We start from the raw sequence: 20,381 nt of genomic DNA, 5'->3' as shown, positions 1-20,381 counted from the left end.
GAAATCTGCAGAAGTCCACAAAGGCGCAAGAGATCCAGCTTTCAATAGGACTGAATCTGGTCCAGAATCAACCAAACAAAGGTCTGCCTTTATATTTATTTGGACGTTAATCTGCCAGCATTGAAAAACTGCACCCAGGACTGTGGCATATTTCCAGGGACTTTTCATCAGTGCGTGATGTCCGGCTTCCTCGTGTGGTAACATACCACACAAATCTGCTGTGCCTGCCCTGTTTGACACATATTTTTATATGAAAATTGTTTTATATATATGAATTCAATGGTCTATTTGTTGCAACAATTCTTTTTATAATAAATTATGATTGTTTTTCCATATCCAGTTTTTTTGCGCTGTATATACCCTTTTCCATTTGTTCTTCCAGGGACTAACTATCCCTTTAAACAGCAGCTTAAAGGTTAAGCATTTCTTTTTGACAGCGCCGGACTAATTGCTTCGGTAATTTTAATTTTAGCGCTGTGTGCAAGAAATGGCATTGGCGCCCCCCCATGCAAGATAGGGGCAGTGCGCGCCGTAGGTGCGCAAAAAATATATAGGGGCATGGCTTCATGGGGAAGGGGCGTGGCCACAAAATAATACCAATTAATACTACGGTGCACAGTAGTCTCCATTATTCAAATTATGCTGCACAGTAGCACCACTACACCAGGTAGAGACGCTTTTACACATTACGGCAGACAGTCCCCCTTTTTACACTTTACCGCAGACAGCATCCCCTTTTTACACATTAGAGTAGACAGCGTCCCCCTTTTTACACATTATGGCAGACAACGTCCCCTTTTTTACACATTACGGCAGAGTCCCCTTTTTACACATTACGGCAGACAGCATCCCTTTTTTACACATTACGGCAGACAGCGTCCCCTTTTTTACACATTACAGCAGACAGAGTCCCCTTTTTACACATTACGGCAGACATCGTCCCCCTTTTTATACATTACGGCAGACAGCGTCCCTTTTTTACACATTACAGCAGACAGCGTCCCCTTTTTTACACATTACGGCAGACAGAGTCCCCTTTTTACACATTACGGCAGACATCGTCCCCCTTTTTACACTTTACGGCAGACAGCTTCCCCTTTTTTACACATTTCAGCAGACAGCGTCCCCCTTTTTACACATTATGGCAGACAGCGTCCCCTTTTTACACATTACGGCAGACAGTCCCCCTTTTTACACATCGCAGCAGACAGAATAGATAGAGAAATAGAGAAAGAGAGGAAGAGAGAAAGATACTTACCATCTCTCCCCGCTGGCAGTCAGGATCCTCGTGCTGGCAGATCCCTCGATGCAGGCAGGGGAGGAGTAGGAGGGAGGGGGACTGGAACCGCAGCAGCGCTATGTAATTGGTAGAGGCGCCGCTGCAGCAGTCCCCTCTCCTTCCGTATTGGCTGCCCGCCACCGCTGTGAATGCTGGGATGAAGGACCTGCATCCCAGCATTCACAGCAGCACTGGGCAGCCAATACGGAAGGAGAGGGGACATGCTGCAGCGGCGCCTCTACCAATTACATAGCGCTGATGCGGCTCCAGTCCCCCTCCCTCCTCCTCCTTCTCTGCTGCCTCCGGCGCTGCTGCTCTCCTCACCAGCGCGGCGCACACAGCAGAGGCGGCACGTAATGAGTAAATTTGACTCATTACAAGCCGCTGGCTGTTGCGCCCTCAGGGCAACTGCGCTGGGTGCCAGGCACACCTGGCACACACGTAGTTACGGCCCTGATATGCACAGTAAATATAGTACATACATATATACATAGTTATATGAGATAGTAAGTAAACATTAAAATCAAGTTTCATTGTTTGATCACCACTTAGTAGTTTGGTCTGGAGCAGTTAGGTTACTTTTAATAATACAATGCCAAGATAAGAGCCTACGGTGCGGTTCTGGTCCCTCTGCTTCCTGGTTCACCCCCCTTCAGCGGAAGCTGTGCTGGCAATCACTGCTGATCGGTCAGCCCGGCAGCACCTCTCACTCCGTGGCTGCAGACATAAGCAGCCGCTGGGGAAATGTTACAAAGTACCCCTCACCTCTCCTCTGGACCCCCAGAGGCTGCAGAAAATATTAAGTTGCAATGTTCTGATGGTGATGACCAATGTTCCGACATTTTAAAAAAATATATTTTTTTACTAAGGATGAAAAAAAATAAAAATGTTTTTCTTCCAAATAATATCAATTTGGATAAGTCTTATAGGTGTTCTTGACCTAAATAATATTTGCCAGTTAAGTGGTTAATTTTGCTATACAAACAGAAATATTACTATTATGAAGCCCAAGAGAAATGTAGAATTTGTATGATATGTTAATCTATACAATCAACCTGCTTCATTTGCAGAAAAGGTTGTATTGACAGCTGTGATTCCATGACCAAATGTGTTCTGCATCTGAGATATGGAGCCTCCTTCCAAGCCAGTGTGGAATATTTCGATGAGAAGGAATTACAGAATCAGTTGTACGAGCTGGTATCACTGGTAAATGGTAAGGTATACAAGTTTTCATTTTGAATAAACACATCTGTTTGTCCTAACAAAAGAAATTATATATCATTTATCCAGGTGCTTAACAATCTTTTATAATCAATTAAGTTAAATTAAAATAAAATAAATTAGTATATCCAGTCAATGGTTAATATCTAATAATAGAAAAAAGAAAACCTTAGGGTGCACACTTATACACCCTGGGGCCAATTCACAGTTGCACGTAAGTCAGCCATTGCTTGCACAGAGAAAAATGCGGTTATTCCCCCATATGCTGAGTTATAGGCAGTTATGTGACTGCATTTCCTTGATTCATACACTTGGCTGCATAGCAGTTCTATGGAAAGTACAGGGGACCTTAAAGGAAGAAACAGGGATGTGTCAGGATATATTTGATTTGCAGGAAAGTGGTGTAGGAAACATTTGATTGGCAGGAAACTCTGCACCTTTATCTTCTAATAAATAGAGGTCATAGAAAATAAATTAAACTCCATCTTTATAACAATAATCAGTATTAATAGAAATTCAACACAACACCCTATATGGCTGCTTCCAGCAATAAGTAGCAGTACTTCGATAGACTCTATAGGCAAGGTATCCTCTGCTAAATAGAAGCGCAGGAGGGGGTCAGAACCGGATTAACAATGTGACTGCTGGACCCCCCACAATTAGATACATCAGCACTGCGGGGGTCATTGTGGAAAATGGGACCTGGAATGTCTGTGTAGTATAATGTGAACTGGGGGCACTACAGTGTGTTTAACACATTTGTGCTGCTGGCAGCATTTACACATTATACTTTTCAATAACATCTCCAGCATATGTTATTAATAGGGACCCCACCAGTTAGTTGCCCTGGATCCCCCGCAACCCTAAGGGGTGGGATTCAAATATTATCGCACCCCCCGATCTCCCTTCTAAATAATGGGAAATATAGGGGAGATATTCAAATGCCCCCACTTATCGCATTAATCGCGCCCAATACACTCGGGTTTTGTCGCGCAAAGCACCTAAACCCAACTAAAGTAATGGACACGAGCGTGAAAAGACCCGTTTGGTTGCCGAAACGGGTCTTTTTACGTGCATTTCAGCTCACTACCCCCAGGGGTAGAGATCTGAAATGAAATTGTCGCGCCCGTCCACAGCAACATTAGAATACTGTGGGCGGGCGAGAGAGGGGGTCAGAGATTTGAATCTCACCCTTAATCTTGGCACCCCTGCTGACACCATCTGTAATACCTGGCACCCAGGGCAAGTGCTTCCCTTACCCCTGAGAGTTATGCTACTACTAGTATTTTAAGTAATAACTGTTTAGAACTGAACATTTGCAATCATGCATTTCACGTAGTCTATTATAATGTACCTCAATAATACCCCTTACAGAACACTTGCTATGAACACGAGTTATTGTCACATGAACCCACATAACCCGTGTTCATGTGCGGTCTGAAAGGTGCCAGGGTTGAAATACTGGGTCGAGCATCCTCTTATTCCAACTCTGGTAGCGAGCAGGGTTCATCGCGAGTTCAACCCAGCTTGCTGTGCGGTGTGACTGGGAGCTGTGTCAGGCTCCCGGGTGCGACCCGCCTCAGGCAGTCTGAAAGAGGTAGAACTGAAGTTTGAATTACACGATCTCATTGGTTTTATTCTTTATTTTGCAAATCATTAACCTCTCTCTATGGCAAAATTTGGGAAGGCACACTTAATGAGGGAACAGAGGCCCACTTGGGGAGAGAGGCAAAGGCACACTTGGGGAGAGCTGAGGCACGCTTTGGGATGACTGGGGCAAGGCACACTTGGGGAGAGCTGGGGCAGAGGCACACTTGTACCCCTTTCACACAGAAACTGAATGTACCAGATAAAGCAGTCCTACCCAGTAATTTCACAGAAAACACATGTCCTTTTTCTGTGTGAAAGGGTGAACCCGGGTTGAAATTCCCTGGACTTGACCCTTCACGCAGACTAAATACTTGTGCTGGTGGGTAAAAACACATAAATTGCTGCCAAAGATACACCCCCCCCCCAGCGCAAGCACACACGCACCTTAGTGGCAAAGACACCCCCCCATGCGCGTACACACACACACACACACACACCATAGACGCCCGCGGCTCATTCAGGGTCTTGCGGGATAGTGAAGGGAAATCCCAGAGAGACTGACTGAGCTGCCAGCATGTGCTATATACAGAGCTCCTCGGTGGCCCTGGGAGACTTTCAATTTAAAAAGCAGGGGTCTGTGGGGGCCCCTAATGTGTCGCCCCTCCCATAATCCGGCTCTGAAACAAACTAATGCTTAATCATTACTTTCAGGAGTGTTCCACAATTTGTGTCCTCCATTATAATATTAACTGCAAGATGGATATTTTTTAGTCTTTTTTATTTATATATTTTTTTTATTTTGATTTTATTCTTGGTTAATTTCAGTATTACCAACATTTTACTGTGTTATATATACAAAAATTCTGCACACATTTATATCTCCTTGACCTTTTGTTACTGCTGGTAGTCTAGCGCCATGAGATTATTATTACTCTTATACCGTATACACTGATTTTACTCTTTTACACTTTTATATATTTATGCTGTGCAGTTTGTTTATTGCTTCATGTACTATACATTTTCAATAAATTGTGTGGATCTGAGTAATTCTGTGCATTTGTTTAACACTGGTAGAAGTTTCTATATTATTTACTCAGCAGAGGTAATACAAATAGAGACAAATTATCATGGAGAATAATTGGAATGCTTTTTACAGAATCAGAAGAAACAAGACCTGACATTGAGTATGAAGGAATGAAGGAGAGATCACGTCTATCGCTGAAGGCCAGATTTGCCATTTTGACAGACAATGTTTCCTCAGAATATGACCAGGTTTTTTAATCTATATTACATATTTACAGGTTAAAAAAAAAGGTATTTGGGCCATTTGCCTTAAAACAACTTCTACAATATTTCTTAAGAGGCGTGCTGAATGAATCTATTGTGCCTCTAGTCTAAGGAGAATAGGCTGCAAAACTAATGTTCCTATGTCATTAAGGACTGTATTATGTGCAGGTGTGTGCTAAGGAGGTCATTCCGACCTGATCACACGCTAGGTTTTTTCACTGCGGTGCGATCAGGTCAAAACTTGTCAAAACTGTGCATGCGTATGCACCGCAATGCGCAGGCGCACCCTACGGGTACAAGGCGGATCGTTGCTGAGGGATGGATTTAACGAAGAATCCATTCGCACAGCCGATCGCAAGAAGATCAACAGGAAGAAGGCGTTTATGGGTGTCAAGTGACCGTTTTCAGGGAGTAGTTGGAAAAACGCAGGCGTGTCCAGTCGTTTGCAGGGCGGGTGTCTGACGCCAATTCCGGGACCGGACAGGCTGATGTGATCGCAGCGGCTGAGTAAGTTCAGACCTACTCAGAAACTGCACAAACTATTTTTGTAGTGCTCGGCTGCACAGGCATTCGCACTCTTGCAAAGCTAAAATACACTCCCCTGTGGGGGCGACTATGCTTTTGCACAGCTGCTAAAAACAGCTAGCGAGTGATCAACTCAGAATGACTTCCCAAGAGAGAAAGAGGCCCAGTGGTGGATCCAGGGGGGGGGGGGGGGGCATTCGGGCCCATGCCCCCCTTGTCATTTGTGGCGTCCCCCCCCCCCCCCGCGGCGTCGGCGCCGCACAGAGAGATGACGGGCGCCCGCTGAGATTGTGTTACCAGCGGGCGCCCGTCTCCCTGCACAGCGGTAGCCGGAGGCAGGAGCTCAGTACTGAGCTCCGGCTTCCGGCGCTGTCACTGCGCCGTGCGCTATGGGAGAGACGTCAGTCATGACGTCTCTCTCATAGTACTGAGGAGAGGACGCCAGCCAGGAGGAGGACTGCAGCGGCGCGGGAACGGGCTCGGTAAGTATTGTTTTTTTCCTCCTTAATGCAGCGGGGGCATCTCCTAGGGGAAAACACGGGAGGGACATTACTACTTGGGGGGATCAACAAGGGGCATTAATACTGGGGGCATTATAACCGGGGGCAGCTACTGGGGGCATTATTGCTGTGGGGGGGGGCAGCTACTGGGGGCATTATTACTGGGGAGCACCTACAGGGGGCATTACTACTTGGGGGCTAAACTACAGGGGCATTACTACTTGGGGGCTAAACTACAGGGGCATTACTACTTGGGGGCTAATGTACAGGGGCATTACTACTTGGGGGCTAAACTACAGGGGGGGGCATAACTACAGGGGCCAAACTACTGGGGGCCAAACTACTGGAGGCTAAACTATAAGGGGGGCATAACTACAGGGGCTAAACTACAATGGGGCAAACTACAGGGGGGGGGCATTACTACTAGTGGCTAAACTATAAGGGGGGCATAATTACAGGGGCTAAACTACAATGGGGCAAACTACAGGGGGGCATTACTACTGGTGGCTAAACTACTGGGGTCATAACTGCAGGGGCATAATGACTGTGGGCATTACTACAGGCAACATTACTACTGGGGGCAATACGGGCATTGCATAAGGGACACCACTACTATGGGGTCTATATAAGGGGCACTACCAGTACAGTGGACATTGCATAATGAGGGCTACAACTGTGGGCATTGTATAAGAAGTGCCACCTCACATGCACCGAAGCCGCACGCAAATGTACTTGCCCCGTCCATGGTGCCCCCCCTATCATTTTCTTCTGGATCCGCCCCTGAGGAGGCCTTTGTGCATTTTCCGGTCGGGCTCCTTCCTCTCAAGTCAGCAGGACAAGTGAGTAGACTCTGGTGCGGTGTCAGAATGTACTGTGCATGCACAGGTCTCCGGGACAATGGTGGATCAGACATTTTCTTGGCAATCTTTCTACTGTGCACGCTTAGATCACAGAGAAAATGGACACTGCACCATTTTCCAGATGATTTGTGGAACGCTGCTCTGCCGATGCAGTATTCTGAAGAGCAAAGTTTTGAAGAACAACATGGGTGCAGGGAGTGCGGAATGGGCTCCCTGGATCCAGGGGCCCATGTGCACAGCACAGTCTGCACCCATCTTAGATATACCACTGATCATGTGTATGTAAATGTGGTCACAAAACACCATGTTGGTGGCAACTACACCTTTTTTGGATAGTATGGGGCTTTGCATTTTTTTTCAATTGGGAACAGACACACTAATAAAACAAGACTGAAATTTACAGACTGGCAGGCTTACAATCTAGAATAACAGGAGTTAAGAAAATACCCAAGATGCACAATATAATTTGCTCAAAAGGGGAAGGGGAGGGCAGATACCCCTTAATGCTGTACTACTGGAAATCTAATTATTCCCTGCATGAAAAAACCCCAATTTGTTTATGAATTGTAGTAGTCCTGTCTGGTATCTGCTGCTAGAGATCCTCCCTTTATGAAAGCGAATGACCAGTCTTCTTGTTATAAACAGCAGTCTATTTAAATGTATATATTAGAGATGAGCGGGTTCGGTTTCTCTGAATCCGAACCCGCCAGAACTTCATGGTTTTTTTCACGGATCCGAGCAGACTCGGATCCTCCCGCCTTGCTCGGTTAACCCGAGCGCGCCCGAACGTCATCATGACGCTGTCGGATTCTCGCGAGACTCGGATTCTATATAAGGAGCCGCGCGTCGCCGCCATTTTCACACGTGCATTGAGATTGATAGGGAGAGGACGTGGCTGGCATCCTCTCCATTTAGATTATAAGAGAGAGAGATTTATAGAGAGAGAGATTTACTGGAGCTAAGGACTAGGAGGAGTACTGTTACTGTAGAAGTGTAGAGCAGAGAGTTTACTAGTGAGGAGGACAGTGCAGTTTATTTAATATATCCGTTCTCTGCCTGAAAAAAGCGATACACACAGTGACTCAGTCACATACCATATCTGTGTGCACTGCTCAGGCTCAGGCCAGTGTGCTGCATCATCTATTATCTATATATATTATATATATCTGTCTGACTGCTCAGCTCACACAGCTTATAATTGTGGGGGAGACTGGGGAGCACTGCAGTGCCAGTTATAGGTTATATAGCAGGAGCCAGGAGTACATAATATATTATATAGTGAGTGACCACCAGACAGACAGTGCAGTTTATTTAATATATCCGTTCTCTGCCTGAAAAAAGCGATACACACAGTGACTCAGTCACATACCATATCTGTGTGCAGTGCACTGCTCAGGCTCAGCCCAGTGTGCTGCATCATCTATATATATTATATATCTGTCTGACTGCTCAGCTCACACAGCTTATAATTGTGGGGGAGACTGGGGAGCACTGCAGTGCCAGTTATAGGTTATAGCAGGAGCCAGGAGTACATAATATTATATTAAAATTAAACAGTGCACACTTTTGCTGCAGGAGTGCCACTGCCAGTGTGACTGACCAGTGACCTGACCACACTGACCACCAGTATAGTTAGTAGTATACTTATATTGTGATTGCCTGAAAAAGTTAAACACTCGTCGTGTGACTTCACTTGTGTGTTGTTTTTTTTTTTATTCTATAAAAATAAAACTCATTCTGCTGACAGACAGTGTCCAGCAGGTCCGTCATTATATAATATATAATATATACCTGTCCGGCTGCAGTAGTGATATATATATATTTTTTATATCATTTATTATCCAGTCGCAGCAGACACAGTACGGTAGTTCACGGCTGTGGCTACCTCTGTGTCTCTGCACTCGGCAGGCAGTCCATCCATAATTGTATACCACCTAACCGTGTTTTTTTTTCATTCTTCTTTATACATACATAGTTACATAGACATCTTCTCTTTATCAACCAGTCTATATTAGCTGCAGACACAGTACAGTACGGTAGTTCACGGCTGTGGCTACCTCTGTGTCTGCACTCGGCAGGCAGTCCGTCCATAATTGTATACCACCTAACCGTGGTTTTTTTTCATTCTTCTTTATACATACATAGTTACATAGACATCTTCTCTTTATCAACCAGTCTATATTAGCTGCAGACACAGTACAGTACGGTAGTTCACGGCTGTGGCTACCTCTGTGTCTGCACTCGGCAGGCAGTCCGTCCATAATTGTATACCACCTAACCGTGGTTTTTTTTCATTCTTCTTTATACATACATAGTTACATAGACATCTTCTCTTTATCAACCAGTCTATATTAGCTGCAGACACAGTACAGTACGGTAGTTCACGGCTGTGGCTACCTCTGTGTCTGCACTCGGCAGGCAGTCCGTCCATAATTGTATACCACCTAACCGTGGTTTTTTTTCATTCTTCTTTATACATACATAGTTACATAGACATCTTCTCTTTATCAACCAGTCTATATTAGCTGCAGACACAGTACAGTACGGTAGTTCACGGCTGTGGCTACCTCTGTGTCTGCACTCGGCAGGCAGTCCGTCCATAATTGTATACCACCTAACCGTGGTTTTTTTTCATTCTTCTTTATACATACATAGTTACATAGACATCTTCTCTTTATCAACCAGTCTATATTAGCTGCAGACACAGTACAGTACGGTAGTTCACGGCTGTGGCTACCTCTGTGTCTGCACTCGGCAGGCAGTCCGTCCATAATTGTATACCACCTAACCGTGGTTTTTTTTCATTCTTCTTTATACATACATAGTTACATAGACATCTTCTCTTTATCAACCAGTCTATATTAGCTGCAGACACAGTACAGTACGGTAGTTCACGGCTGTGGCTACCTCTGTGTCTGCACTCGGCAGGCAGTCCGTCCATAATTGTATACCACCTAACCGTGGTTTTTTTTCATTCTTCTTTATACATACATAGTTACATAGACATCTTCTCTTTATCAACCAGTCTATATTAGCTGCAGACACAGTACAGTACGGTAGTTCACGGCTGTGGCTACCTCTGTGTCTGCACTCGGCAGGCAGTCCGTCCATAATTGTATACCACCTAACCGTGGGTTTTTTTCATTCTTCTTTATACATACATAGTTACATAGACATCTTCTCTTTATCAACCAGTCTATATTAGCTGCAGACACAGTACAGTACGGTAGTTCACGGCTGTGGCTACCTCTGTGTCTGCACTCGGCAGGCAGTCCATAATTGTATACTAGTATCCATCTCCATTGTTTACCTGAGGTGCCTTTTAGTTGTGCCTATTAAAATATGGAGAACAAAAATGTTGAGGTTCCAAAATTAGGGAAAGATCAAGATCCACTTCCACCTCGTGCTGAAGCTGCTGCTACTAGTCATGGCCGAGACGATGAAATGCCAGCAACGTCGTCTGCCAAGGCCGATGCCCAATGTCATAGTACAGAGCATGTCAAATCCAAAACACCAAATATCAGAAAAAAAAGGACTCCAAAACCTAAAATAAAATTGTCGGAGGAGAAGCGTAAACTTGCCAATATGCCATTTACGACACGGAGTGGCAAGGAACGGCTGAGGCCCTGGCCTATGTTCATGGCTAGTGGTTCAGCTTCACATGAGGATGGAAGCACTCAGCCTCTCGCTAGAAAAATGAAAAGACTCAAGCTGGCAAAAGCAGCACAGCAAAGAACTGTGCATTCTTCGAAATCCCAAATCCACAAGGAGAGTCCAATTGTGTCGGTTGCGATGCCTGACCTTCCCAACACTGGACGTGAAGAGCATGCGCCTTCCACCATTTGCACGCCCCCTGCAAGTGCTGGAAGGAGCACCCGCAGTCCAGTTCCTGATAGTCAGATTGAAGATGTCAGTGTTGAAGTACACCAGGATGAGGAGGATATGGGTGTTGCTGGCGCTGGGGAGGAAATTGACCAGGAGGATTCTGATGGTGAGGTGGTTTGTTTAAGTCAGGCACCCGGGGAGACACCTGTTGTCCGTGGGAGGAATATGGCCGTTGACATGCCAGGTGAAAATACCAAAAAAATCAGCTCTTCGGTGTGGAGGTATTTCAACAGAAATGCGGACAACAGGTGTCAAGCCGTGTGTTCCCTTTGTCAAGCTGTAATAAGTAGGGGTAAGGACGTTAACCACCTCGGAACATCCTCCCTTATACGTCACCTGCAGCGCATTCATAATAAGTCAGTGACAAGTTCAAAAACTTTGGGTGACAGCGGAAGCAGTCCACTGACCAGTAAATCCCTTCCTCTTGTAACCAAGCTCACGCAAACCACCCCACCAACTCCCTCAGTGTCAATTTCCTCCTTCCCCAGAAATGCCAATAGTCCTGCAGGCCATGTCACTGGCAATTCTGACGATTCCTCTCCTGCCTGGGATTCCTCCGATGCATCCTTGCGTGTAACGCCTACTGCTGCTGGCGCTGCTGTTGTTGCTGCTGGGAGTCGATGGTCATCCCAGAGGGGAAGTCGTAAGACCACTTTTACTACTTCCACCAAGCAATTGACTGTCCAACAGTCCTTTGCGAGGAAGATGAAATATCACAGCAGTCATCCTACTGCAAAGCGGATAACTGAGGCCTTGGCATCCTGGGTGGTGAGAACCGTGGTTCCGGTATCCATCATTACTGCAGAGCCAACTAGAGACTTGTTGGAGGTACTGTGTCCCCGGTACCAAATACCATCTAGGTTCCATTTCTCTAGGCAGGCGATACCGAAAATGTACACAGACCTCAGAAAAAGATTCACCAGTGTCCTAAAAAATGCAGCTGTACCCAATGTCCACTTAACCACGGACATGTGGACAAGTGGAGCAGGGCAGGGTCAGGACTATATGACTGTGACAGCCCACTGGGTAGATGTATGGACTCCCGCCGCAAGAACAGCAGCGGCGGCACCAGTAGCAGCATCTCGCAAACGCCAACTCTTTCCTAGGCAGGCTACGCTTTGTATCACCGGTTTCCAGAATACGCACACAGCTGAAAACCTCTTACGGCAACTGAGGAAGATCATCGCGGAATGGCTTACCCCAATTGGACTTTCCTGTGGATTTGTGGCATCGGACAACGCCAGCAATATTGTGTGTGCATTAAATATGGGCAAATTCCAGCACGTCCCATGTTTTGCACATACCTTGAATTTGGTGGTGCAGAATTATTTAAAAAACGACAGGGGCATGCAAGAGATGCTGTCGGTGGCCAGAAGAATTGCGGGACACTTTCGGCATACAGGCACCACGTACAGAAGACTGGAGCACCACCAAAAACTACTGAACCTGCCCTGCCATCATCTGAAGCAAGAAGTGGTAACGAGGTGGAATTCAACCCTCTATATGCTTCAGAGGTTGGAGGAGCAGCAAAAGGCCATTCAAGCCTATACAATTGAGCACAATATAGGAGGTGGAATGCACCTGTCTCAAGCGCAGTGGAGAATGATTTCAACGTTGTGCAAGGATCTGATGCCCTTTGAACTTGCCACACGTGAAGTCAGTTCAGACACTGCCAGCCTGAGTCAGGTCATTCCCCTCATCAGGCTTTTGCAGAAGAAGCTGGAGACATTGAAGGAGGAGCTAACACGGAGCGATTCCGCTAGGCATGTGGGACTTGTGGATGGAGCCCTTAATTCGCTTAACAAGGATTCACGGGTGGTCAATCTGTTGAAATCAGAGCACTACATTTTGGCCACCGTGCTCGATCCTAGATTTAAAGCCTACCTTGGATCTCTCTTTCCGGCAGACACAAGTCTGCTGGGGTTGAAAGACCTGCTGGTGAGAAAATTGTCAAGTCAAACGGAACGCGACCTGTCAACAACATCTCCTCCTTCACATCCTCCCGCAACTGGGGGTGCGAGGAAAAGGCTCAGAATTCCGAGCCCACCCGCTGGCGGTGATGCAGGGCAGTCTGGAGCGACTGCTGATGCTGACATCTGGTCCGGACTGAAGGACCTGACAACGATTACGGACATGTCGTCTACTGTCACTGCATATGATTCTCTCACCATTGAAAAAATGGTGGAGGATTATATGAGGGACCGCATCCAAGTAGGCACGTCACACAGTCCGTACTTATACTGGCAGGAAAAAGAGGCAATTTGGAGGCCCTTGCACAAACTGGCTTTATTCTACCTAAGTTGCCCTCCCACAAGTGTGTACTCCGAAAGAGTGTTTAGTGCCGCCGCTCACCTTGTCAGCAATCGGCGTACGAGGTTACATCCAGAAAATGTGGAGAAGATGATGTTCATTAAAATGAATTATAATCAATTCCTCCGCGGAGACATTGACCAGCAGCAATTGCCTCCACAAAGTACACAGGGAGCTGACATGGTGGATTCCAGTGGGGACGAATTGATAATCTGTGAGGAGGGGGATGTACACGGTGATATATCGGAGGATGATGATGAGGTGGACATCTTGCCTCTGTAGAGCCAGTTTGTGCAAGGAGAGATTAATTGCTTCTTTTTTTGGGGGGGTCCAAACCAACCCGTCATATCAGTCACAGTCGTGTGGCAGACCCTGTCACTGAAATGATGGGTTGGTTAAAGTGTGCATGTCCTGTTTTGTTTATACAACATAAGGGTGGGTGGGAGGGCCCAAGGACAATTCCATCTTGCACCTTTTTTTTCTTTTCTTTTTCTTTGCGTCATGTGCTGTTTGGGGAGTGTTTTTTGGAAGGGCCATCCTGCGTGACACTGCAGTGCCACTCCTAGATGGGCCCGGTGTTTGTGTCGGCCACTAGGGTCGCTTATCTTACTCACACAGTCAGCTACCTCATTGCGCCTCTTTTTTTCTTTGCATCATGTGCTGTTTAGGGAGGGTTTTTTGGAAGGGACATCCTGCGTGACACTGCAGTGCCACTCCTAGATGGGCCCGGTGTTTGTGTCGGCCACTAGGGTCGCTTATCTTATTCACACAGTCAGCTACCTCATTGCGCCTCTTTTTTTCTTTGCGTCATGTGCTGTTTGGGGAGGGTTTTTTGGAAGGGACATCCTGCGTGACACTGCAGTGCCACTCCTAGATGGGCCCGGTGTTTGTGTCGGCCACTAGGGTCGCTAATCTTACTCACACAGCTACCTCATTGCGCCTCTTTTTTTCTTTGCGTCATGTGCTGTTTGGGGAGTGTTTTTTGGAAGGGCCATCCTGCGTGACACTGCAGTGCCACTCCTAGATGGGCCCGGTGTTTGTGTCGGCCACTAGGGTCGCTTATCTTACTCACACAGTCAGCTACCTCATTGCGCCTCTTTTTTTCTTTGCGTCATGTGCTGTTTGGGGAGGGTTTTTTGGAAGGGACATCCTGCGTGACACTGCAGTGCCACTCCTAGATGGGCCCGGTGTTTGTGTCGGCCACTAGGGTCGCTTATCTTACTCACACAGTCAGCTACCTCATTGCGCCTCTTTTTTTCTTTGCGTCATGTGCTGTTTGGGGAGGGTTTTTTGGAAGGGACATCCTGCGTGACACTGCAGTGCCACTCCTAGATGGGCCCGGTGTTTGTGTCGGCCACTAGGGTCGCTAATCTTACTCACACAGCTACCTCATTGCGCCTCTTTTTTTCTTTGCGTCATGTGCTGTTTGGGGAGGGTTTTTTGGAAGGGCCATCCTGCGTGACACTGCAGTGCCATTCCTAGATGGGCCCGGTGTTTGTGTCGGCCACTAGGGTCGCTAATCTTACTCACACAGCTACCTCATTGCGCCTCTTTTTTTCTTTGCGTCATGTGCTGTTTGGGGAGGGTTTTTTGGAAGGGACATCCTGCGTGACACTGCAGTGCCACTCCTAGATGGGCCCGGTGTTTGTGTCGGCCACTAGGGTCGCTAATCTTACTCACACAGCTACCTCATTGCGCCTCTTTTTTTCTTTGCGTCATGTGCTGTTTGGGGAGGGTTTTTTGGAAGGGACATCCTGCGTGACACTGCAGTGCCACTCCTAGATGGGCCCGGTGTTTGTGTCGGCCACTAGGGTCGCTAATCTTACTCACACAGCTACCTCATTGCGCCTCTTTTTTTCTTTGCGTCATGTGCTGTTTGGGGAGGGTTTTTTGGAAGGGCCATCCTGCGTGACACTGCAGTGACACTCCTAGATGGGCTCGGTGTTTGTGTCGGCCACTAGGGTCGCTTATCTTACTCACACAGCGACCTCGGTGCAAATTTTAGGACTAAAAATAATATTGTGAGGTGTGAGATATTCAGAATAGACTGAAAATGAGTGTAAATTATGGTTTTTGAGGTTAATAATACTTTGGGATCAAAATGACCCCCAAATTCTATGATTTAAGCTGTTTTTTAGTGTTTTTTGAAAAAAACACCCGAATCCAAAACACACCCGAATCCGACAAAAAAAAATCGGTGAGGTTTTGCCAAAACGCGGTCGAACCCAAAACACGGCCGCGGAACCGAACCCAAAACCAAAACACACAAAACCCGAAAAATTTCAGGCGCTCATCTCTAGTATATATGTGCAGAGCTTGCAAGGAGAATGCAAATCTGAAATAGAGCGTGTGATGACTTTTTAGATGTTTTAGAGAAAAAAACACAATAATTACATTTTGTGGCTGAATGCATTTTGTTTAATATACATCAAGACCTATGGGTATACAAAGTTTGATTTTTATTGATTACAAACCAATTAAAAAATCCATCTAAATTGCTGTTGTGTTTCCGGGGCAAAAACCCACATTTACTAATATTTAACAATTTAATATAAAAACCCTTCGAGTGAGAATAGTCCCTGCGTGTCGGTATCCTGACCGCTAGGATCCTGACAGCTGGCAAATTGATTGCATCCAGTGGTGACTTGATACTGACAGACTGATAATGTGATAGTGAGCATATTATACTGGCCATGAATTATTTACAATGAATGCAAGACTTGACTATGCTGTTTTTTATGTAGGAAACATTACACAGTATTCTGAGGTCAATCACCTGCCCTGGAGACATTAAGCTCAGTAAACAGGTGATGGGGTTCGCAGGAAGAACTGAGCTTTATGTTGGAAATGGAGTCAATCCATCAGCAGACCGACTGGCTCTTCAGGTAAGTAATTCACTGTGTTTTGACATTTTCATATTTTTATTTTTTATACCTAGAGATATGTCTTTACTTACTAGGCCTAGTACGCTACCTATCTCAGAGTGTCTCAGTCACACCCCGAGTCTGCGCTGTGTGAACGCACAGAGGACCTAATTCAGATCTGATCACAGCAGCAAATTTGTTAGCTAATTGGCAAAACAATGGAGGTAATTCCGAGTTGATCGCAGTAGGAGTTTTGTTAGCAATTGGGCAAAACACCATGGCCCTCATTCCGAGTTGTTCGCTCGGTATTTTTCATCGCATCGCAGTGAAAATCCGCTTAGTACGCATGCGCAATGTTCGCACTGCGACTGCGCCAAGTAACTTTACTATGATGAAAGTAATTTTACTCACGGCTTTTTCTTCGCTCCGGCGATCGTAATGTGATTGACAGGAAATGGGTGTTACTGGGCGGAAACACGGCGTTTCAGGGGCGTGTGGCTGAAAACGCTACCGTTTCCGGAAAAAACGCAGGAGTGGCCGGGGAAACGGTGGGAGTGCCTGGGCGAACGCTGGGTGTGTTTGTGACGTCAACCAGGAACGACAAGCACTGAAATGATCGCACAGGCAGAGTAAGTCTGGAGCTACTCTGAAACTGCTAAGTAGTTAGTAATCGCAATATTGCGAATACATCGGTCGCAATTTTAAGAAGCTAAGATTCACTCCCAGTAGGCGGCGGCTTAGCGTGTGTAACTCTGCTAAATTCGCCTTGCGACCGATCAACTCGGAATGAGGGCCCATGTGCATTGCAGGGGAGGCAGATATAACATGTGCAGAGAGAGTTAGATTTGGGTGTGGTGTGTTCAATCTGAAATCTACATTGCAGTGTAAAAATAAAGCAGCCAGTATTATCCTGCACAGAAACAAAATAACCCACCCAAATCTAATTCTCTCTGCACATGTTATATCTGCCTCCCCTGGAGTGCACATAGCTCAACCACTGTCACAGCACAATGTGGATTTTACACAAAAGTGTTTTATTGGTCTGCCTATAGTACATACAGATGCACCTTGCATGGGGCAGATATATTAAGCCTGGAGAAGTGATAAAGCAGTGATAAGTAACTGTCATTTTTCAAACCCTGTAATGAGTGGATGGTGCGTTATCACCTTCCATTTATCACTGCTTTATCACTTCTCTTAATACATCTGCCCTCATGAAGAGGCAGAAACATGTACAAGGGGCACTGTGTAAAACTGCAGACATCAACCTCTCGTTACATTATTATTACCCATTTCATCCCTTTTAGCTCTTCTGATTTGTAACTTAAAATACTGTTATGTTTAGCTCTATTAATGTCTTAACCACTTGCCTGGTGTGGTCACAACATTTATGACCATGCCAGGCTGGGCTTTCCGTGACATGGGGTCTTGGGCCTAATTCTGAGTTGATTGCAGCAGCAAATGTGTTAGCAGTTGGGCAAAACCATGGGGGTCATTCTGAGTTGTTCGCTCGTTGCCGATTTTCACTATGCTGCGATTTGTTGCTAACTGCGCATGGTACGCAGAGCGCATGCGCTAAGTTATTTAACACAAAACTTAGTAGATTTACTGGTGCTTGTGCAGCGCTTTTCAGTTGCACTGCTGATCGGTGAATGATTGACAGGAAAGGGGCGTTTCTGGGTGGTAACTGAGCGTTTTCCGGGAGTGTGCTAAAAAACGCAGGCGTGTCAGGGGAAAACGCGGGAGTGTCTGAGGAAACGGGGGAGTGGCTGGCCGAACGCAGGGCGCGTTTGTGAAATCAAACCAGGAACTAAACAGACTGAGCTGATCGCAATCTGTGAGTAGGTCTGGAGCTACTCAGAAACTGCAGCAAATTATTTAGTAGCAGTTCTACTAATGTTTTGTTCGCTATTCTGCTATACTAAGATACACGGCCTAGCGTGTGCAATGCTGCTAAAAGCAGCTAGCGAGCGAACAACTCAGAATGAGGGCCCATGTGCATTGCAGGGGGGGGGTGGGGGGCAGATATATCATGTGCAGAGAGAGTTAGATTTGGGTGGGGTGTGTTCAAACTGAAATCTAAATTGCAGTGTAAAAATAAAGCAGCCAGTATTTACCCTGCACAGAAACAAAATAACCCACCCAAATCTAACTCTCTCTGCGAATGTTATATCTGCCCCCCCCTGCAATGCACATGGTTTAGCCCAATTGCTAACAAACTTGCTGCTGCGATCAACTCAGAATTACCCCCCTTGTTCAGACTTGTTAGCAAACCAAAAAAGCAAGCAATTAGGCAAAACCATGCTGCACTGCAGGTGGGGCAGATGTAACATGTGCAGAGAGAGTTAGATTTGGGAACAAAGGAGGTTATTCAGACCTGATTGCTCCTTGGCGAATTTGCAGAGGTCTACGAGCAGATTGCCGCCGCCCAGACAGAGTGAAAACCTGCCCTGTGCAAATCTGCGTATGGCTTGCAAAAATGTTGGCGATCGCCAGTAAGCTGCAAATATGCAACTCACTCACCATCAAATTATTTTTCCAGTCTGTGTAGTCTGTGCATAGCCCAGGACTTACTCCTAGAGTGTGATAGAATCAGGCTGATTGGGTCCGGAGCTGATGTCACACACACATCTTGAAAATGCTTGGCTACTCCAGCATTTTTTCTGACACTCGCAAAAAAACTGCCGATTACCACCCACAAACGCCGGCTTCCTGTCAATCAAGGTAGTGGATAAGTGGAATAGTCTCCCATCAGAGGTGGTAGAGGCTAAGACTGTAGAGCAATTTAAACATGCTTGGGATAGGCATATGAATATCCTTACAAAGAATTAAGGTTCAAAAAGGGTTGCAATTACCTAAAGGATAAAAAAAGGGGCAGAATAGATGGGCCAAGTGGTTCTTATCTGCCGTTAAATTCACGTTAAATCCCAACAGACCGCCCACTTGTACTCTGTAATTGGGTGGCCGAGGAAGGGGTGCGGGAGGGCTGCGGCAGACTTGACCACCTTTCCAGGGGGCCGGGTGTGCCACATGATTTTCGGGAATCTCCCGGCCATTCCGAGACTGTAGGCAAGTATGAATATACCACACCATTTTTAATATATATATATATATATATATATATATATATATATATATATTAAAATCCTAATCACCTACCGGTAAATCCTTTTCTCGTAGTCCATAGAGCAGGGCTAGCCAAACCGGTCCTCGAGATCTACCAACAGTTCATGTTTTCCAGGCCTCCTGGAGATCTGTAGAATTGTCAGATAGGAATGAATGCAGCACATCTTAATTAGTAATGACTACACCTGTGCACCAGCTAGGTGGTCTGGAAAATGTGTACTGTTGGTAGATCTCGAGGACAGGTTTGGCCAGCCCTGCCATAGAGGATACTGGGGTCCACATTAGTACCATGGAGTATAGACTGGTCCACTAGGAGCCTTGAGCACTTTAGGAAATCAATAGTGTGTACTGGATCCTCCCTCTATTCCCCTCCTACCAGACTCAGTCTAGAAACTGTGCCCAATGAGACAGACACATCTTGAGAGAAGGGTTCAGAAAAGATAGTGGTGGGATTCGAATCGGCACACACAAACAATAAGAAAAACCATGTTAACACAACATGAACAATAACAGCAACAGCTGATCCAACAATAATACTTAACCAAGTAACCCTGCAGGAAACACAAAGCACTGGGCGTGCGCCCAGTATCCTCTACGGACTACGAGAAAAGGATTTACCGGTAGGTAATTAAAATCCTAATTTTTCTTACATCCTAGAGGATACTGGGTTCCACATTAGTACCATGGTGATGAAAGCTCCCAAACCAGGTGGGAGAGTGCTGAGGTTCTTGCAGAACTGATTGACCAAACTAAAAGGTCCTCAGAGGCCAAGGTATCGAACTTGTAGAACTTAGCAAACGTGTCCAAGTAGCTGCTCGGCAGAGCTGTAAAGCCGAGACACCCTGGGCAGCCGCCTAGGAAGAATCCACCAACCTAGTAGAGTGGGAATGAACTGATTTAGGAACCGACAAAGCTGCCATAGAGTAAGCATGTT

General features: G+C 46.1%; 1 protein-coding gene across 5 annotated transcripts in view; it reads left to right on the top strand.

The window, feature by feature from the left end:
* LOC134927186 (uncharacterized) overlaps positions 1-20,381 on the top strand; it is a 362,077-nt gene that overhangs the window by 196,669 nt on the left and 145,027 nt on the right. For all 5 annotated transcript variants that reach the window (XM_063921310.1, XM_063921329.1, XM_063921319.1 and 2 more), the window contains 3 exons: positions 2,350-2,492; positions 5,247-5,362; positions 16,202-16,342. In XM_063921310.1, coding sequence (XP_063777380.1) covers positions 2,350-2,492; positions 5,247-5,362; positions 16,202-16,342 — 400 coding nt within the window. The remainder of the gene's footprint in view (positions 1-2,349; positions 2,493-5,246; positions 5,363-16,201; positions 16,343-20,381) is intronic.

The sequence above is a fragment of the Pseudophryne corroboree genome, chromosome 1 (genome assembly GCF_028390025.1).
Source record: "Pseudophryne corroboree isolate aPseCor3 chromosome 1, aPseCor3.hap2, whole genome shotgun sequence".
NCBI classification, from domain to species: Eukaryota; Metazoa; Chordata; class Amphibia; order Anura; family Myobatrachidae; genus Pseudophryne; species Pseudophryne corroboree.
This window is presented reverse-complemented; position numbering and strand designations above follow the sequence as displayed.